The 21,826-nt window shown below is 37.6% G+C and overlaps 1 protein-coding gene across 2 annotated transcripts in view; it reads left to right on the top strand.

Annotated features, from left to right (window-relative positions):
* The first annotated feature begins 1,340 nt into the window (after window positions 1-1,340).
* Window positions 1,341-21,826, top strand: part of ALG14 (ALG14 UDP-N-acetylglucosaminyltransferase subunit) — a 104,009-nt gene continuing 83,523 nt past the window's right edge. The window contains exons 1-2 of one of the 2 annotated variants that reach the window (XM_033092319.1): window positions 1,341-1,668; window positions 4,746-4,897. In XM_033092319.1, coding sequence (XP_032948210.1) covers window positions 1,533-1,668; window positions 4,746-4,897 — 288 coding nt within the window. In that variant the 5' untranslated portion in view covers window positions 1,341-1,532. The remainder of the gene's footprint in view (window positions 1,669-4,745; window positions 4,898-21,826) is intronic. The other variant, XM_033092318.1, reaches the window with a different exon arrangement.

The raw sequence follows: 21,826 nt of genomic DNA, 5'->3' as shown, positions 1-21,826 counted from the left end.
GATTCCCAATATCTAATCCATCGTGACTCTATCCATAAAATACATCTCTCAAATCTACTGCCATCTACATGCACTTCATCTTCCAAGTCTAAGGTTCTTTTCTGAGTGACTGTCCTACTCATACGAGATACCCTGCACCAAAATCCAGCACATAGCAAGTGCTCATTAAATATATTGAGTAAATTAACAAGTACAATCCTACTGAATAGTGCAAAATAATTTAAACTTGTAAAATATTCATGAATAATAGCTATTTGCCATAGAAACGTTAGGAAATAGATTTAGGAAGATAATAAAAATCACTTTCCAGACCGACTTTACCTATGATTGGTTATGGCTCAATACTATTATTCATCAATTATTATTTTTCATGCTTTTCACATGGGGGTATATTTTTCATACCCCCATGCATCTGTTATCTGCATTGTGAGTGCAACTCAACTCCCAAAGAGAAATTTTAGTTGTTGTTCCTTCCTTCTCAGCCTTCCTTGCCTTTCCTGATTAATCTAGTACAGCTTCTGGACTTTTTTATTATCTATATGTTCCATCCCTGTCACAGCCCAGGACTCAGCTCACTTGATAGACATTTATTTTGTTCAGGAGTTCCCAACTTTGTTCCTGTCCTTGCCTGTCATGTAGCTCCTCCCTGCAGTCCTCGACTTCCTTGTCAACAGTCTGACTCTAGCCTTAATCCAAAATAACTCAACCCATAACTACAAACAATGCCTGCTACTTTAATTCTCTGTATTTACTGGCAGCCTCTAAATATTGGTCACCCCCATTCATTACAGCTGCAAGCCAAGCCTGGTCAAACCGATTTTTCCTACAGATACAGGTAATTACAGTAGTGAGGTGATAGGGCAATGAGGGATGCAAGGGTGTCTTCTGGGGTCTGGAGCCTAGTAATTTTTAATATACCCGACATCTGTATTGCCCGTATATGTCAGTTTACAAAGCCATCTCAGACACATCATCTCCACAGCAATCCAAACGCTATTATTTGTCTACACCCTTTGGTTGACAGGGTGAGAGCCCTGAATTCAATTTTTTGTACTAAGGTACCTTTTACAGGTAAACACTTTCAGTAAATGTCTGCATGTGCAATGGAAATATTTCCCTTAGCATTTAAAAAAAAAAAAAGAAAGAAAGAAAAAAAGCCATTAATGCCAGTATGCCAAAGGCCTCGGGTGGAATTCACAAAGTTGGCAGCGCTGGAACACCTATTAACGTGGAAGTTCTAAGATCTTTAGGGCGCACAACTGGCCTGAATTCATCACGGGCGTCAATCCAACTTCTCCAGTGCTCAACTTCCGGAATTTCAGCTTTCGCTGGGGGCGGTACCGGCGTAGAGTCCAAAGCCTTCACGACCAGGACTTCCGCCTCTGACCCTGAACCCCGCCCAGCGCAAATAAGCCCCGTCCAGCAAGACGTTGGATACGCTGTGTGTGTCTCCTCAGCGCCCGTAGTTCTTGAACTTTAACCCCTCTTTTGGGCCGGTGCTGTGGGTTAGCACGCATGCGTTGTTGCTTTGAATGGCGAGCGCCCTTATTCTGGCAGCGACTGCAGGAGTGGTTGCAGTGCTCCTGGCACTGCGGTTATGGGTCGTGCTTCATTCCCGGGTCGTTGTGCCCCGGGAATCTCTCAGTCTCATGGCGGTAGTCGGATCCGGTAAGTATCGGGGCGGTGACTGTTGAGCTGGGGTCGAGCACTACAAACCCCAGAGTACACCGCGACTCTCTTCCCTGGTTTTCTTAGCGCTCTGTGCATCAATTGCATGCTGAGATTTGTAGTTTCTTTGCGTTACCGGAACCGGCCGGCCCAGCCAGACAAAATGCTGATCCCCAGGTCAAGGCTGTAGTGACAAATAAGTAATTTGCACTTGTCTGTAATTAAGCTTCTCTTCAGCGTATATTTTTCTAACAAATTGTTAGTGAACAGAGAGGACGCAGAAGCCTTTTCATACTAACATGCAATTTACCTGAATAAAAATTGCTATTTTGCATTATTAACCTAGGCATTTTGTATGTCGTTTAAGAAATCATGAAAGCTACATGATAAATGAGGCAGGGTGAATTATCATATTTGTAAATATACATGTACAAAATCCACAAGGATAAAAATTATCAGCTAAACATAAGACAACCCACACTTGAGGATATTGTGTCAGGGTATGAACAGCAGGCTGGCCTATCAGGTAATACCAACTAAACAGAGTCCACCAGCTTTGTAGGCACTAGTAACAATTTTAAATGACAGTTCAGACAGAGATAGACATTATATGTTATGTACATTTAGAAATGCCAGGAGATTGAATCCAGATAGAATAATATTTATAGTATGAGCAAATGTTCTAAACTTAACTTCAAGTATAATTTCTTTATTCATTTAACATATTTTGAGCCATAGGAGAGGCCAGGCATTAAGCTGAGCTCTGGACATAACAAAGCTAACTTAATTTTACTTGCCATGGACTGCTGACTATGTCCCAAGCAGTGTGACAGTTATGAGATACAGCAGTGAATGAAATGGAGAATATAAAAAAACTAACAAAACAAAATGGGTAGTTGCCACAATAAGAAATAGATTGCATACTATGAGATAGGGAGAGGGAGTTTCATTTTAGACAGAGTTGTCAGAGAAATCCTCCCTGGGTCCATGATGGATATCCAACAGCAAGGAGGCGAAGTGGCTGGAATATACTGAAAAAGGCAGATGAGGTCCAAGAGGAAACAGATTAAGGGGTCAGATTATAAGAAGCCTTTTGTTCCATATGAGAAGGGAAGCCATTTGGAGGTTTTTAAGCAGAGGTCAGTAATTTGATCAGCTCTTTTTAATAGGATTACACTTGATGCTGTGTTGAGAATAGACTGAAGTGGACACTTGAATAGACAAGTGGAGTTGGGGCAAAAGACCAGGAAGCTGTGGTCATAATCCAAGGAGAGTGATGTGGCTTGGAGCAAGGTATGGTAGTAAAGGAGGTGGTGAGAAGTGATTTGATTTTGGATATATTTTAAGGTAGAATTGAGATTTCATTCCCAAAGAATAAATATTAATAAAAATAAAATTCAAGACAAAGCCCATCATTTTAATGACTTTATTCATAGCAAGTTTAAATTTCAAGGAATGTATCCAGCGAGGGTTTCCATTAAAAAAAAAACTGTTAAAGCAGGTTTAATGATGTTTTAATTGCAGTGGAACATATTGTCGATATTAGGTTTTATCCTTCATTGTTCCAGCTGTAAAAAGAAGTACATACTTGGCAAACCACCACACTTTTTCAAGGCTAAAGCAAAAATACTAAAATGAGTATAAATCAGATGTGTAATTACTTGCCCCAGATAAGAAGATGGGAGACAAATTACAAAATTAAAGTATGATTCTAATTCCTGAAATTCACACTTTATGCTGATTTTATTTCTATACCTAATTTTCTAGAATCTAGAGAGGAATACTTCCCTTTCTACTATAAGAGAATATATGCTTTGGGAGAAATCACATGCTTAATTTGTTTGATTATCCTTCTATTTTCTCACTGTGTCACTATTGCAAATTTCTTTCAACGATAAGGGAACTGAGGGGGTGAGGGGAAGAGCTTCGTAGGTAGGGGGAACAGTGTGACCAGAGGCAAGGAGGAGATAACAAATAAATGAAACTAAATATATGATAGAGCTCGTTGATAAAGAATTCGATTATTTTGCTTCAGTGGCATATACAGAGGGTGCCAAAAAAATGTATACACATTTTAAGAAAGGAAAAAAGCTGTATTAAAATTGTAATACTCAATATATACTGATAAAAAAAAAATGAATACAAATCATGCGTATATATTTTTTTGGCACCCCCGGTAGTTAATGTGATAGGTAGATGTCCTTTTGGGTTTGTGAATCTTGAAGGAAATCTCAATGAACACAGTTGGTTTTTTTTAATTCATTGTTTTGCAATTAAAGTATTAACATTTTGGAGATTGTACAATTTCAAAAATCGGACATATAATTGTTTGATGAAGCTGGTAAATATTTGAGGGCTTGCGATGTGTTAACCTCCGTAAATGGAACTAGGATTACAGTGGTGAACAGAAGTCTTCCTTAGGAAGACCTGAGTCCTGCAGGTAAGTGCTCATGCCTCCCTGACATTACTTCTCAACATAGAAACCTTCAGCGACTGTCTTCCCATTTTTTCAACCTACTTTCCTAACGTTACTTCACCCTCATTTTCACAGTAGTCCCACCATCCCTTGAACACGCCTCTCAGATCTTGCCATCTCATGTCCTGATAATCCCACCTCTGCCCAATGGCCTTCCTACCCTTATCTATCCATTAGCTTCATTTTTAAGTCATCTCAGCCTTTACCAGGGATCTTCCCTATCCTTACGGCATTGGTTTTTCATAACCATTTGCTTCCCTCCACCACCACGCTTTAAATTTACTTTTTGTTTTGCATCACTCTTTATATATATGTCTGTATGTCCTGCCCCTCTCCCACCAGACTTCTTGATAACAGGAGCTGTCTTATACTTCTTTGTACCTTCCTTAGCACCTACTGCTAGTGCTGATTTTATTTTTATACATTTGTTATACTCTTTCCTATATAAAATAAAAGTAGTATTTATACAAAGCATAGATTATTGTTTCCAATTGTTCCTTCTGTCTTTTGAGAAATGCACAAAACATAACGGTATAACATAATCAAATAGATATGTCCATTATGGGTTTCTTAATCTATGGCCTTCCAATATTTTTTCCAGGTGGGCACACCACTGAGATCCTGAGGCTGCTTGAGCATTTGTCCAGTGCTTACTCCCCTAGACATTACATCATTGCTGACACTGATGAAATGAGTGCCCAGAAAATAAGTTCTTTTGAATTATATCGAGCTGATAGAGACCCCAGTACCATGGTAAGTGATAATTTCTATTTCTAAAAAAGTTACAAGTTGTATATCGAGTTTAACTATATCTAGAAACAATCTCATGGCACGTCAGTGGCCTGCCCACTCAACGAAGTCAAATGTTTATTGCTGATGAAATGTATTTCCTTTACTACCAAAAGATAAGCATTTCTTTAAAATAAATCTTCACATAAAAGTGGTTGCTTAATTTCTTATATTTTCTTTTATTTTTTTAAATAGAGAAAATTATTTTTCAGTTAATTCCAACTGTGAAGATTGTTTTATTTATACTTACATACATAAAGCATCCAGTTCATGTGCTTTTTGGCTCTTCATTAAAGTTCTTTATTGATTTATTGCATTTTAGTGATAATTTGATTTATCTATAGCTACCTCTTATTCTTCAAATCGTATTTGTATCTGTCTTTAGAACTATCTCTCTATCCCCAGTTGCTGATTTCATTTTAGCATTTTAGTTAGAATTTGGGGTAAAAAAAAAAAAAAAAAAAAAATGAAACTTTCTTTATCAAGGAAGGAAACCAGAGCTGTTCTTGTATAGTCGTCTCCATCCATCCCTCTCTCTCTGTCCCGCCATGGGGCTGCAACGGGTAGTTCAGTGACTTGGCTCCGGCTGCTCAAAGTGTTTCTTGGGCATTTTGGACTTGGAGAACCGGAGAATGGAGGCAGTCTTTCTTTAGGGGCAAACTCTGTAAATGATAAAACTTGAGCACCTGGCAGTCATGTCTTTACCTAGTGGATAAAGACAGACTACAGATAGAGAAAAGAATGAAGTTAAGAATCAAATGAAGTTAAGAATCAAATGGGAAAGCATTTGGTGAGTCCTATCTTCAGTGACTCCAGAGGCCCAGCTGCATCTGCATGAGTCCCCGGCTTGGTGGTTCTTACCTTAGAAAACAGGATCCACTAACACAGCCCCTCTGCACTCCCCCCTCATTCCTGCTCCTGATTCCCCCAACCTTTTAAAGCTTCTTTTAGTTGAGTCTTGTTCACTTGTAAACATGATCCCTAACTAAAACACTATTAAAATGTATTCTTGGAGAATCCATGTCAGACGGGATCAGAATCTGCTGCTATATTCAGCCATAGCAAAATGCATACATGTTTTCTCTGTGTGGAAGAAAAAAAAACAAATGCTTCTTATCTGTTTTAGGAATCAGTACTGTAATAGTTTCCTAGGGCTGCTATAACAAAGTACCACAAACTTTGTGGCTTAAGACAACCCAAATTTATTTCCTGACAGTTTTGAAGACTAGAAGTCTGAAATCCAGGCATCAGCAGGGCCATGCTCTCTCTGAAGGCTCCAGGGGAAAATTCTTCCTTGCCTCTTCCAGCTTCTGATGGTTGCTGGTAGTCCTTGGCCTTCCTTGGCTTATAGTAGCTGCATTCCAATCTCTGCCTTCATGGCCACCGGGCCATTTCTGTGTCTCTGTCTTCACATGCCCTTATTGTAAGGACATCAGTCATTGGATTTTGGGCCCACCCTAATCCAATATGACCTCATACTAACTTGATAACATCTACAAAGACCCTCATTTCCAAATAAGGTCACGTTCACAGGTTCCAGGTAGACATGAATTTTTGGAGGAAATGGCACACTACTGGCACACTATTCCTCCATGTGTGCCAGTAATTGATCCTTCCAATAATGTGTGAGACAGATAATAGTACCCCTATTTTACAAATGAGAAAATTGAGCCTCAGAGATGGAAATAATTGGCCATAGTCCCGCCAAGTATGTGGCACGTACCTAAACCTGTCTTCTCCAAAGCCTGTACTTTTTCCACACAGGCCACTCTGCCTCAGTTCAAAAAACTAAGTGAGAAAAGAATGCTTTAGGAATTTTTATCCAAGACATCAGAAACTAAAAGTCATTTAATCTCTTAGAGTGTATATGAGAATTGGTGGAAATTTTGGAGAAAATGATAGTGATTTTTCACATGAGAGATATATATAGTATTATAATTTAGCGGTGGTATGGACTACTTACCAAAATATGAAGGTCAAAATAATTACAAAATTCTTATTGCTTCCAGCATAATGAACATGTATCTTTGTTTTTGCCCAATTGTTAGTATGTGTTTTTTTCTTTCTGAAGTAGTATCCAGTTTGGAGGCTCCAGTTTTAATTCAGCATACATACTGACTATTTCCCCGAGGTCCATATGAATTGTTTATTTGCTGAATTATTTCATGGTTTAGTGAAATATTTAGAAGATTGTTATATACTGTGGATCAATGCCACTTTAGAACCCAGTAGTTGGGTTTGCTTCACTTTAATAAAAAAGACAAAAGATTTGGGGTTTTTTAAATGCCTTTTTTTTATTATTATTATCAAAGTGGCACAGTGTACACCAAGCGTCTCTCTTTTACTTCCTTCCTTCATCAGTTAATTTATTGGTGGGGCAGTGCAACCTCTGTTAGAGAAAAAACACTATTCTGTACCTGAAAAATTGTCTCATGACTCTGAAGCTGGAAGACTTTCTGCAGAGATACAGAGGAGAGCCATTGAGGGCGGTAGCGTGAATATGCCTGTTGTCCTTTCTGCTGGCAACACTTGTGTGCCACAGTTCAGAAAGAAGAGACGGTGAAGACTCCTTCCCACCATGTCTTGCTAAAAAGAGAGGAATCCACTTAGTCTTTCTGCACTACAGCTTAGGGAAGTTGTACCTGCAGGCCCCCTGGCCTATACCTTCCATGGAGCTAACAACACTAGGTAGAGGAGAGTCTTGCTGAAGAAATCAATACTAATCAATACATTTGCTAGCAGAGCACTCATCATCCACAAATACAAATAACTGAGCTCTGTATTGTCTAGTACAGCAGCCACCAGTACTGGCCCAGCACCATTTATCAAATAAATAGTCCTTGTCCCATTGATCTGTAGTGCTACCACTATTACATCAAGTTTCTTCTTTGTTAGCTGGTTTGTTTGTCTACCTCTGCACTAATATCAAGCTCCCTTAGTCTTAGTCTTCAGAAGTCTCTTATTCTTCTTACTTTTTAATGTAAGTTGTTGAATTAACTTTGACAAGTTCACAAAAGAACCCTGTTATAATTTTTATTTGAATTAAATTGAATCAATACATCATTTTTGAGGAGAACTTGCACCTATATGATATCTTCCTATCCAGGAGCATCATTTCTCTCTCTTCATTATTTAGATCTCCTTTAGTGTTTTTCAGTTAAATTTCTAGTTTTCTTATTAAGAGTCTTGCATATCTTTGTTGTTTGTATTTTATCGTCGTAAGTAATACATCTTTCAATGATGTTTCCTGTATTATGATATATAGAGATACAATTGGTTTTTGTATAGTGATTGTAGAAGAATTAGATTGTTACACTCTAATTAATTCTGATAATTTGTATACTTTTGTGTTATCTATGAAGATAATCTCATCATCTGCAAATAGTAACAATTGTGATTTTCTTTCTAATCCTTACACCTTTTATTTCTTTTGCTCATTTTGCTGTTAAAACTTCCAGAACAGTAACAAGTAGAAGCAGTCGTCCTTGCATTCTATGATTTAAAAAATTTGCCAAGAGTTTTATTTTAAATCATATTGGTTGTTTGTTTTTGTCAAATGTCTTTTCTGCATTAGAGATGGTCATATAGTTTTTCCAATTATATCTGTTTATGTGGGCAACTATATGGTACGAACTATTATTGAATTCCTGGAATAAACCCAGATTGTTCATAGTGTGTTATATTTTAATACATTCCTGGATTTTTGTTTATAAATATATTGCTTAGGATTTCTTCATTGATGTTTATGAGTGAGATTGCCGTGTACTTTTTCTATTCTTTAGTTTTGGTATTAAGCTTACTCTAATCTCATATGCGAGTAGAGTGTACACAGTTTTTTGTTCTTGGAAAGACTTTGTATAAGTATGGAATTAATTTTTAAGTTTTGTAGAACTTTTCTATAAAACCACCTGGCCCTGATGTCTTCTTTTTGTTATGGTTTTAGGACACTTCAGACTTTCGATTCCTTACGTCAATGTTGCTAAGATATTTTTCTAGGAATATGTCTCTTTTTTTGGGGGGGTGGAGGTTACACATATGTTGACATAGCTATTTTCATAATGTTCTCTTACCATTTCTGAAAACGGTGCTGTAATGTATGCATAGTATATCCTCTTCCATCTTTTTATTTTTACTTTTTGGTGTGTCATTGTGTTTTAGGTATGTTTTTTATATATGATTGCAGCACAATTTTTTTTATTAAACTTTATTGGGGTGACAAAGGTCAAGTAAAGTACATAGGTTTCAAGTGTACAATTCTGTAATACATCATCTATAGATTGCATTATGTGTTTACCACCCAGAGTCAATTCTCCTTCCGTCACCATATATTTGACCCCCTTTATCCTTTTCTACCATTATCCCTCTCCCCCCCTTACCGTCTGGTTATCACTAAACTGTTGTCTGTGTATATGAGTTTTTGTTTCTTTCTTTGTTTGTCTTGTTCCTTTATTGCTTTCAGTTTTATATCCCACATATGAGTGCAGTCATAGGTACTCGACTTTTTCTGTCTGATTTATTTCACTTAGCATAACAATCTCAAGATCCATCCATGTTGTCACAAATGGCAGTATTTCATCTTTTCTTATGGCCATATAGTATTCCATTGTGTATATATACTACATCTTTGTACAATCATCTATCGAAGGACACTTTGGTTGTTTCCATGTCTTGGCCACCATAAATAAAGGTGCAGTGAACATCGGAGTACATATATCTTTACCGATAAATGTTTTCAGATTTTTTGGATAGATACCCAGGAGGGGGATTGCTGGGTCATATGGTAATTCTGTTCTTAATTTTTTGAGGAACCTCCATACTGTTTTCCATAGAGGCTGTACCAATTTACATTCCCATAGTGTATGAGGGTTCCTTTTTCTCCACAGCCTCTCCAACACTTATTATTTGTCTTGTTGATGATAGCCATTCTAACAGGTGTGAGGTGATATTTCATTGTGGTTTTGATTTGCATTTTCCTAATACCTGGAGAAGTTGAACATTTTTTCATATATCTGTTGGCCATTTGTATGTCTTCTTGGGAGAAGTTTCTGTTCATGTCCACTGCCCATTTTTTAATTAGATGGTTTGTCTTTTTGTTGTTGAGTTGTATGAGTTCCTTATATATTTTGCGTATTAGCTCCTTATCAGAGGCGTTGTTTGCAAATATCTTCTCCCATTTTGTTGGCTGCCTCTTTGTTTTGTCAGATGGGTTCTTTTGCTGTGCAGAAGCTTTTTTGTTTGATATAATCCCATTCATTTATTTTAGATTTTACTTCTCTTGCCTTTGAGGTTAAATTCATAAAATCCTCCTTGAACCCAAGTCCTTAAGTTTAGTACCTGTGCTTTCTTCTGTGCAGTTTATTGTTTCAGGTCTTATGTGTAGGACTTTGATCCATGTTGAGTTAATTTTGGTACATGGCGACAGATAGCAATCTAGTTTCATTCTTTTGCACGTGGCTTTCCAATATTCCCAGCACCATTTATTGAAGAGGCTTTCTTTTCTCCATTGTGTGTTTTGGCTCCTTTGGTGAAAATTATCTGTCCATATTTATGTGAGTTTATTTCTGGGTTTTCAGTTCTATTCCATTGATCTGTATGTCTGATTTTCTGCCAATACAATGCTGTTTTGATTATTATTGCCCGGTAGTACAAGCTGAAGTCAGGGAGTGTGATACCTTCAGGCTTGTTCTTTTTTCTTAGGATTGCTTTGGCTATTCGGGGTCTTTTGTGATTCCATACAACTCTGATGATTTTTTGTTCTACTTCTTTAAAAAATGCCATTGGGAGTTTGATGGGGATTGCATTACATCTGTGTATTGCTTTGGGTAATATGGCCATTTTAACTACATTGAATCTTCCGATCCATGAACATGGAATATATTTCCATTTCTTTGTGTTTTCTTCAATTCCTTTTAAAAATGTCATAGTTTTCAGTGTATAGGTCCTTCACATCCTTTGTTAAGTTTATTCCTAGGTATTTTATTCTTTTTGTTTAATTGCAAAAGGAATTGTGTATTTTTTAAATTACTTTTTCTGAGATTTCATTGTTAGTATATAGGAATGCAATGGATTTTTGTACATTGATTTTGTAGCCAGCAACTTTACTGTATTTGTTTATTCTTTCTAATAGCTTTTTGGTGGAGTGGTTAGGATTTTCTATATGAAGAATCATGTCATCTGCAAAAAGTGACAGTTTAACTTCTTCATTCCCAATTTGGATGCCTTTTATGTCTTTTCTTGCCTGATTGCTCTGGCTAGGACTTCCAATACTGTGTTGAATAACAGTGGTGATAGGAGGCAACCATGTCTTGTTCCTGAACATAGAGCAAAAGGCTTCAGTTTTTCACCATTAATCATGATATTAGCTGAGGGTTTGTCATATGTGGCCTTTATTATGTTAAAGTATTTTCCTTCTATACCCATTTTATTAAGTGTTTTAATCATAATTTAATGTTGTATCTTGTTAAATGCTTTCTCTGTATCTATTGATATAATCATACGATTTTTATCATTTATTTTGTTTATGTGGTGTATCACATTGATCGATTTGCATTTGTTGAACCATCCTTGGGCCTCTGCGATGAACAAACCCAACTTGATCATGATGTATAATCTTTTTAATGCATTGTTGTAGTCAATTTGCTAGAATTTTGTTTAGGATTTTTGCATCTGTATTCATCAGATATATTGGTGTGTTAATTTTCTTTTTTTATGTTGTTCTTACCAGGTTTTGGTATCAGGGTAATGTTCACCTCATAAAATGAATTAGGAAGTATTACCTCTTCTTCAGTGTTTTGAAAGAGTTTAAGGAGGACAGCTGTTAGATTCTCTTTGAAGGTTTGGTAGAGTTCACTGATGAAGCCTGGACTTATTCTTTTGGAAAGGTTTTGGATGACAGATTCAATTTCCTTACTGTTGATCAGTCTATTTAGATTTTCCAGTTCTTCATGATTCATCCTATGAAAGCTATGTGTTTCTTAGAATTTGTCCATTTCGTGTAAGTTATTAAATTTGGTGGCGTATCATCCTTCGTTGTATTCTTGGCTCGTCCTTTGTGTTTCTGTGGTCCCATGGTAACTACTCTTTCATTTCTGATTTTGTTTATTTGTGTCTTTTCTCTTTTTATTTTAATGAGTCTAGCCAAGGGTTTGTCAATTTTATTAATGTTTTCAAAGAACCAGCTCTTTGTTGCATTAATTTTTTTATTTTTTTATTAGTTTCAGGTGCACAAAACAATGTAATAGTTAGACATTTATCATTTATATCCCTCACACTGTGTCAACCCCCCTCTCCCCATCCACTATCCCTCTGACATCGCACACAGCCGTTACATTTCCACTATCTACATTCCTAATGCTGTACTCCACTTCTTGTAAATACATACATAATATATAAACTTGTAGTTGACATTCATTATTGTTCAGCTTCAGTTTCAGGTGTACAGTGCAGTGATCAGGCATCTACATCTTCCCTGAGGAGGTCTCCCTAACGAGACAAGTGTCCATCGGATATGTTACAAAATCTTTACATTATTAATTACATTCCCCAAATTGACTTTCGTAACCCCGTGGCAGTCTTGTGGTTACTGACTGCTTTCTAATCCCCTCACCTACCCCCTTATCCCCACCCCCCCTCCCATCTAGCAACCCTCAGTTTTTCCTCTATGTCTCTGAAACTGTTTCTGATTAGTTCATTCATTTATTCTTTTCTTTAGATTCCACATATAAGTGAGATCATATGGTATTTGTCTTTCTCTGTCTGACTTATTTCACTTAACATAATGTTCCCTAGGTCCATCCATGTTGTTGCAAATGGTAAAATTTCTTTCTTCTTTATGTCTGCGTAATACTCCATTGTATAAATGTACCACAATTTCTTAATCCAGTCATCTACCGATGGGCATTTCAGCTGTTTCCATGTCTTGGCTATTGTGTATAGTGCTGCAATAAACGTAGGGGTGCATAAACTTTTTTGAGTTAGAGTTTTGTATTTCTCCAGATAGATACCTAGGAGTGGAATTGCTGGATCATAAGGTAGTTCCATTTTCAGCTTTTTGAGATACTTCCATACTGTTTTCCATAGTGGCTGCACCATTCTGCAATCCCACCAACAGTGCACAAGCGTTCCCTTTTCTCCACATCCTTGCCAGCACTTGTTGTTTCTTGATTTATTGATGATAGCCATTTTGACTGGGATGAGGTGGTATCTCATTGTGGCTTTTATTTGCATTTCTCTGATGGTTAGTGAGGTTGAGCATTTCTTCATGTTGGTTTGCCATCTGTATGTCCTTTTTAGAAAAATGTCTCTTCATGTCCTCTGCCCATTTTTTAATTGGGTTGTTTGTTTTTTTGGAGTTGAATGAGGTTTTTATAAATTTGGGATATTAACCCCTTATCGGATATATCATTGGCAAATATCTTTTCCCATTAAGTAGGATCCCTTTTTGTTTTATTGACTGTTTCCTTTGCTGTGAAAAAACTTTTTAGTTTGATGTAATCCCACGTTTATTTTTTCTCTTACTTCCCTTGCCCGAGGGTATATATCAGTAAAAATCTTACTCCGGGTAATGTCTGTAAAGTTTCTTCCTATATTTTCTTCTAGGAATTTTATGGTTTCAGATCTTACATTTAAGTCTTTAAGCCATTTTGAATTTATTTTTGTATATGGTGTAAGGAGGTGGTCCAGCTTCATTTTTTTGCATGTGTCTGTCCAGGTTTCCCAGCACCATTTATTGAATAGACTGTCTTTACCGTACCGTAAATTCTTGCTTGCGTTGTCTTAGATTAAATAACCATATAGGCATGGAGGTGTTTCTGGGCTCTCTATTCTGTTCCATTGATCTATGTGTCTGTTTTTATGCCAGTACCATGCTGTTTTGATTACTGTAGTCTTGTAGTATAATTTGATGTCAGGTATCATTATACCTCCCACTTTGTTCGTATTTCTCAAGATTGCCAAGGCTATCCGGGGTTTTTCATGGTTCCATATAAATTTTAGGATTATATGTTCTATTTCTGTGAAAAATGTCCTTGGTAGTTTGATAGGAATTGCGTTGAATATGTATCTTGCCTTAGGCAGTATGGACATTTTAACTGTATTAATTCTTCCTATCCCTGAACATGGCATGTGTTTCCATCTATTTGTATCTTCTTTAATTTCTTTCTTCAGTGTCTTATAATTTTCTGAGTACAGATCTTTTACTTCTTTGTTAAATTTATTACCAGGTATTTTATAGTCTTTCAAGCAATTGTAAATGGGATTGTTTTCTTAATTTCTCCTTCTGATATTTTATTAGTAGTATATACAAATGCAACTGATTTCTGAATATTAATTGTGTGTCCTGCTACTTTACTAAATTCATTTATCAGATCTAATAGTTTCTTGGTGGAGTCTTTAGGGTTCTATATATATAGTATCATGTCATCTGCATATAATGACAATATTACTTCCTCCTTACCAATTTGGATGCCTTTTATTTCTTTTTCTTGTCTGATTGCTGTGGCTAGAACTTCCAGCACTATGTTGAATAGAAGTGGAGAAAGTGGGCAACCTTGCCTTGTTCCTGATCTTAAGGGGAATGGTTTTAGCTTTTCCCCATTGAGTATGATGTTAGCTGTGGGTTTATCATATATGGCTTTTATTATGTTGAGATATGATCCCTCTATTCCCACTTGCTTAAGGGTTTTTATCATAAATGGCTGCTGGATTTTGTCAAATGCTTTTTCTGCATCTATTGATATGATCATATGATTTTTATTTTTCATTTTGTCAATGTGACGTATCACATTAAATGATTTGCGGATGTTGACCCACCTTGCATACCAGGAATGAATCCCACTTGATCATGGTGTATGAGCTTTTTAATGTATTGCTGAATTCTGTTCACTAATATTTTGTTGAGAATTTTTGCATCTACGTTCATTAGGGATATTGGTCTGTGTTTTTTTTGTAGTGTCTTTGTCTGAATTGGGGATCAGGGTGATAGTGGCCTCATGAAAAGTGTTTGGGAGCCTTCCCTCCTTCTGGATTTTTTGGAAGAGCTTGAGGAGAATAGGTGATAATTCTCTTTTGAATGTTTCGTAAAATTCACCGGTAAAGGCATCTGGTCCAGGGCTTTTGTTTGATGGGAGATTGTTGATTACTGATTCAGTTTCCCTGGTGGTAATCAGTCTATTCAGGTTTTCCGTTTCTTCTTGAGTTAGCCTTGGAAGGTTGTATGCTTCTAGAAAATTGTCCATTTCTTCCAGATTGTCAAATTTGTTGGCATATAGTTGCTTACAGTAATTTCTTAAATTTTTTTGTATTACTTTGGTGTCTGTTGTCACTTCTCCTCTTTCATTTCTGATTTTATTAATTTGGGTCCTTTGTTTTGTGATGAGTCTGGCTAAAGGTTTGTTAATTTTGTTTATCTTCTCTAAAAACCAACTCTTGGATTGGTTGATTTTTGTATTGTTTTTCTGGTTTCTATTTCATTTATTTCCGCTCTGATCTTTATTGTCTCCTTCCTTGTACTCCCTTTGGGCTTATTTTGCTGTTCTTTTCCCACATCCCTTAAGTGTGAAGATAAATGGTTGATTAGTGATTTTTCTTGTTTCTTTAGGTAGGCCTGTAATGCTATGAATTTCCTTCTTAGGACTGCTTTCGCTGCATTCCATAGATTTTGGGTTGTCGTGTTTTCATTTTCGTTTGTCTCAAGATATCTTTTGATTTCTTCCTTGATCTCATGGTTGACCCATTCACTATTTAGTAACATGTTATTCAGCCTCCATGAATTGGTGTGTCGTCCAGTTTTTTTCCTGTAGTTCATTTCTAATTTCATGGCACTGTGGTCAGAGAAGACAATTGGTATGATTTCAATTTTCTTAAATTTATCAAGACTTGTTTTGTGACCTAACATGTGGTCTATCTTGGAAAATGTTCCATGCGCGCTTGAGAAGAACGTGTATCCTGCAGCTTTGGGGTGAAATGCTCTGAAAATATCGATTAACTCCAAGTGGTCCAATGTGTTATTTAAGGCTGTTGTTTCCATATTGATTTTCTGTCTGGAAGATCTGTCCCTTGGTTTCAGAGGTGTGTTGAAGTCCCCTACTATGATAGTGTTACTGTTTATCTCTGTGTTTATGTCAGTCAATATCTGTTTTATATATTTAGGTGCTCCTGTGTCGGATGCATAGATGTTTACTAGGGTTATGTCCTCTTGTCGGATGGATCCCTTTATTATTATATAGTGCCCATCTTTGTCTTTTAATATGTTCTTCATTTTAAAGTCTATTTTGTCAGATATAAGTATTGCAACCCCAGATTTTTTCTCATTTCCATTTGCATGAAATATCGTACTCCAACCCTTCACTTTTGTGTGTGTCTTTTGTTCTGAGGTGAGTCTCTTGTATACAGCATATACAAGGGTCTTGCTTTCTTAGCTGCTCAGCCACCCTATGTCTTTTGATTAGAGCATTTAATCCATTTACATTTAAAGTGATTATTGATAGGTACATAGTTGTTGCCATTTTTTAAATTTGTAGTTAGATTGTTTTCATCTTTCTTCTATTTACAGAAGCCCTATTAATATTTCCTGTAATACTGGCTTGGTGGTAATAAATTCCTTTAGCTTATTCTTTTCTGATAAGCTCTTTATCTCTCCTTTGAATTTTAAATGATAGCCTTGCTGGATAAAGCAATCTGGGTTGTAGACCTTTGTTTTCCATCACTTTGAGTACCTACTGCTACTCCTTCCAGGCCTGCAATGTTTCTGTAGAAAAGTCATTTGATAGTCTTATAGGAGTTCCCTTGTATGTAACCCGCTGTCTTTCTCTTGCTGCTTTTAGGATTCTCTCTTTGTCTTTAACCTTTGCCATTTTAACTGTAATGTGTCTTGGTGTGGGCTTGTTTGGGTCTATCCTGGTTGGAACTCTCTGCACTTCGTGGGCTTGTATGTCAGTTTCCTTCACCAGGTTAGGGAAGTTTTCAGTCATTATTACTTCGAATATGTTCTCGATCCCTTGCTTCCTCTCTTCATCTTCTGGTATTCCTATGACGCGCATGTTGTTGCACTTGATGTTATCCCAGAGGTCTTTTAAACCATCTTCATTGTTTTTTATTCTTTTTTGTTTCTGTTGTTCTGTTTGGGTGATCTCTGCTAACTTGTCTTCTAAGTCGCTGATTCTATCCTTTGCTTCATCCAACCTGCTGGTGATTCCTTCAAGTGTGTTCTTTATTTCAGTTATTGTATTCTTTAGTTCTAACTGGTTGTTCATTATGATTTCTCTGTCCTTCTTTATGTCGTCACTAAGCCCCTTAAACATTCTTATCGTCAGTGTTCTGAACTCTGTCTCTAATAGGTTGGTTACCTGTATTTCATTTGGCTCCAATTCTGGAGGTTTCTTTTGTTCTTTTATTTGGGACATGTTTCTTTGTTTCCCCATTCTGGCTGACTCTCTCTGTTTGCTTCGATGTATTATGTAGATCCCCTAGGGTTCTTAGTTTTTGCTGGGTTACCTTATGTAGTATGTGTCCTTTATATTTGACTTGCACCACTTCCTTCTTCTCCTCTGTGTGTGCTCCAAAGGTGACTCTTGTGTTGTGTGTATTGTCCTGTTAATGTTGATCTTTAATGCTTTTAGCTTGTGTGTAGGTGGGATTGACTGCTAGGCTGACTAGTTGTGAGACTTGGCTCTCCCAACAGCAGGATGTTCTGCTGCATGAGGGTTGACAGCTTAAATGAGGCTTGGCCTCTGTGGGCTCTTGTGCCTGTAGAGAATTCCCTCTGGGTGTTTCACTTGTGGGTCAAACCTGGTAGTACTCTGGTTTGGTCTGGAGTTGGCCTCTGGGTGTGTTGAATCTTATGCCTCTTGAGCTGGGCCCTAGTGTAGGGCAATTTCAGAACAAAGCAAATCACCAAGGACAACAATAACAACAAAGAAAAAACCAAATACATTCACATGTAAAAACAACCGATAACCCACACTCAACACAGGCAAAAATATCAAAGATATAAAAACAAAACAAAACAAAAAAAGTAGTGTCAGTCTTGGCTTAAGCCCACCAACTAATCTCCAGGTTGTCCTCTGATGTACCAAAGATTCCTCTGCGTATTGTGCAGGCAGAACCGGTCACCTGGTGCCCAGAGTGATCTTGGGACTACAGATTTAGATGAGTGGGGCTAAGGGGTATGGATGGTAGTTTCTACAAAGTCAGTGCAGTTTCTGCTCTTGCCTGCACAGATGCGCACTGAGAGTAACACCACCAGCCCTGTACCCAGTTCTCCTGGGTCTTAGGGTACTTTTTCGGCGTGCGTGTGTATATGTGGCGGGCGGGAGATTTCTGAGCTGCTGAAAGCCCAGAGCTGCGTCTGCCACCTACTGCTGATCCCTGGGAGTGTCTCCACAGTTGTAATTGCCCTGCCCTCGGCAAGCCAGAAAGAGTCGGGGCTGGGGGTGGAGGAGTCTCTTCTCTCCTAGCCCAGCAAAAATCACACTCTTCCCAGCCTCTTCCCTGGGTCAGAGCTGCACGCCCGGTCTTCCCAGAGCCTGAGCACTACAGCTTCTCTGTAATCTGACACTACTCCTCAGTTCAGGAGCCAGTTTAAGTCTCTGGAAAGGCGGGGTTAGGATTATGAAATGTCCTGGGGCAAGGGGCCCAGGTATGCAGTTTATGTCCTTTGTCTGACCTAGGGCCCAGTTGGAGGTCTCAGCTGAGGTTACTTCCTCAAATGCTGGATATGCTGCCCTCTCTGCAGGAGAGATCAGTTGTGGGACGCAGGGAAAGAGCCCACCTCCTGGCTCTTGTGGTCTCTGTTCTGTCCTGAAATCCCCTCCATCTCCGCAGCTACAGATGCGGGCCGCGTCTCCACTCTGCTCCCTTCCCTCTTCTCCTGCTCGCCCAATTTGCCCACCTTCAAGTAATCCTCGTACGAGTCTCTTAGCTGTTCTGTGTGATGAGCAGAGAGTCCTTTGATGTGTTATAGATGTTCAGTTTGTGATAAGCTCCGGAGGAGAACTTAAGAAGTCTGCCTCCCTGCTGCCATTCCTATGATGTCACTCTGTTGCATTAATTGTTTCTGTTGTCGTTTTATTTTCTATAGCTCTACTTTGATTTTTTAATTTTCCTTCTTTCTGCTGGGTTTCATTTGTTCTTCTTTTTCTAGTTCTTTAAGGTGTAATGTTAGGTTGTTTATCTGGGATTTTTCTTGTTTTTTGAGATAGACCTGTAATGGTATTAATTTCCCTCTTGTTATTGCTTTTGGTGCATCGCAATAATTTTGATAGGATGTATTTTCATTCCTATTTGTTACCATGTATTTTTTTATCTCTCCTCTTATTTCTTCTTTGACCCATTCTTTCTTTAATTGCCTGTTATTTAATCTGCACATGTTTCTGTGGTTTCCTGCTTTCTTTTTGTAATTGATATCCAATTTCAAAGTCTTGTGATCAGAGAATATGCTTGGTGTGATTTCAATCTTCTTAAATTTGTTGAGGCTAGTTTTATGTCCAATATATTGTTCAGCCTTCAGAATGTTCCATTTACACTAGAAAAGAATGTATAGTCTGATGTCCTAGGATGAACAGCTCTATAAATACCAATTTCATCCATTTGGTCATTTACGGCTGATATTTCCTTCCTTATTTTCCATTTGGATGATCTATCCATAGCTGTCAATGATATATACGTCCCCTGTTGTAATTGTGTTTTGGTCAGTTTCTCCCTTTAGTTCTGTTAGTAGTTGCTTTGTATATTTCAGTGCTCCCTGATTGGGGGCATATACACAGTCTGACAATTAAGTTTGTGCACTTGTTGCGATGATGTTGCTAACCTTTCTTGATATCAGAGGGATTATTCATTATGAATTTGTACCAACTGGACAAACAGTTAATCAAGTTTACTAATTGGAAGTGCTGAAAAAGCTGTGTGAAAAAGACTACCGGAACTTTTCGCCAACAATTCATGGCTCTTGCATCATGACAATGCACCAGCTCACATGGCACTGTCTGTGAGGGAGTTTTTAGCCAGTAAACAAATAACTGTATTGGAACACCCTCCCTACTCACCTGATTTGGTCCCCGTGACTTCTTTCTTTACCCGAAGATAAAGGAAATATTGAAAGGAAGACATTTTGATGGCATTCAGGACATCAAGGGTAATATGACGACAGCTCTGATGGCCATTCCAGAAAAAGAGTTCCAAAATTGCTTTGAAGGGTGGACTAGGCACTGGCGTTGGTGCATAGCTTTCCAAGAGGAGTACTTTGAAGGTGACCATAATGATATTCAGCAGTGAGGTACGTAGCACTTTTTCTAGGATGAGTTCGCGAACCTAATTGCCTGACCTCGTATATATTGGTAAATGTTATGTCTTGTTGTATTGCCCCCATTATTATTATGAAATGTCCATCTTTGTCTCTTGTTACCTTTTTTATCCTGAAGTCTGTTTCATCTGATGTAAGAATGGCTATACCTACTTTTCTCTGGCTACCACTTGCTTGGAGTATCAATTTCCAGCCTTTCACTTTGAATCTATATTTTTTCTTGTAGCTGAGATGCACCTCCTGGAGGCTACATGTGATAGGGTTTTGTTTTTTGATCCAGTCTGCTACTCTGTCTTTTTATTGGTGAATTCAGTCCATTTTCATTTAGGGTAATTATTGATATATGAGGCTTTCTTATCATCCTATCTTTTGTTTTCTGGTGGCTCAGTGTCTGCATTGTTTCTTTGCCTTTTTGTTGCTGTTTGTTATTTCAGTGTGGTGGTATTCTATGATTCTTTTCTCTGTGTCTTCTTTTCTTATGTTATATATCTCAGTTCTGGATTTTTTTTTTTGTTTGTTTGAGTGGTTACCATTAAGTGTATGTAAAAGAAAGTTTCATATATGCGGTATCCTTTTTCTTCAGCAGGCTTCTTTGCCACATTCCCCTTTGGAGGTTCAGATCTTTATTCTCACCCCTTTTATGTTTTTGTAGTCACAAGTTATCTCTAGTTATGCTGTGAGTTGATTTCTGAGTTGCAGTAGCAAGTTGTCTTTTTCTTCTTTTTCCTTTTTGTTTTAAATTTTTTTTTCTTCTTTACCCTTTATGTTTTGTTTAAGTGTATAGTGCTCTATTTTGTGCAGTGGTTGCCTTTCCTGCTTCTGTCTGTCTGTTCATAATACTGCTCATGGTTTTGCACTCTTACGATTTTTTGTTTCTGGTCAAATAACTTTCTTCAGTATATTTGTACAGCAGGTCGTGTGTTACCATAGAAAAGTCCCTCAGCTTCTGTATATCTGGAAAGATCTTTATTCCTCCTTCATATCTGAAAGATATCTTTGCTGGATATATTATTCATGGCTCTTAATTTCTCTCTTTTGATAGTTTGAATATTTGATTCCACTCCCTCCTGGCTTGTAGAGTTTCTGCTGAAAAATCTGGTGATAATCTAAAGAGATTTCTTTTTTAGCTTACTCAATCATCTTTTCCCTGGCTGCCTTGAGAATTCTTTCTTTGTCATTAATTTTTTACAGTTTTTTACAGCTTCAAAAAATGTCCCTTCGAGAAGGCCTGTTGGGATTAAAGTACTTAGGTGTTCTGTTTGCTTCTTAGATTCGAGGATCCAGTTCTTTCTACAGGATTGAAAAGTTCTTGTTGACTATTTGTTTGAATATACACTCTGTTCCCTTCTCCCTCTCTTCTCCTTCTGGTATACCCATTATTCTTTTGTTGCTCTTTCTGATAGAGTCTGAAAATTCATGTAGAGTTCTTTCATTTCTTTTAACTCTCAAGCCTCTCTCTTCTTCCATCTGTGTCATTTCCAGATTTCTGTCTTCGATATCACTAATTCTTTCCTCCATCTCATCAGCTCTATTACCTCAGCTGTCTTTTTCATTCTTCCTTTCTTTTACTGAGTTCTTCATCTCCAGAATTTCAA

Source organism: Rhinolophus ferrumequinum, chromosome 22 (assembly GCF_004115265.2).
Source record: "Rhinolophus ferrumequinum isolate MPI-CBG mRhiFer1 chromosome 22, mRhiFer1_v1.p, whole genome shotgun sequence".
Lineage (NCBI taxonomy): Eukaryota > Metazoa > Chordata > Mammalia > Chiroptera > Rhinolophidae > Rhinolophus > Rhinolophus ferrumequinum.
This window is presented reverse-complemented; position numbering and strand designations above follow the sequence as displayed.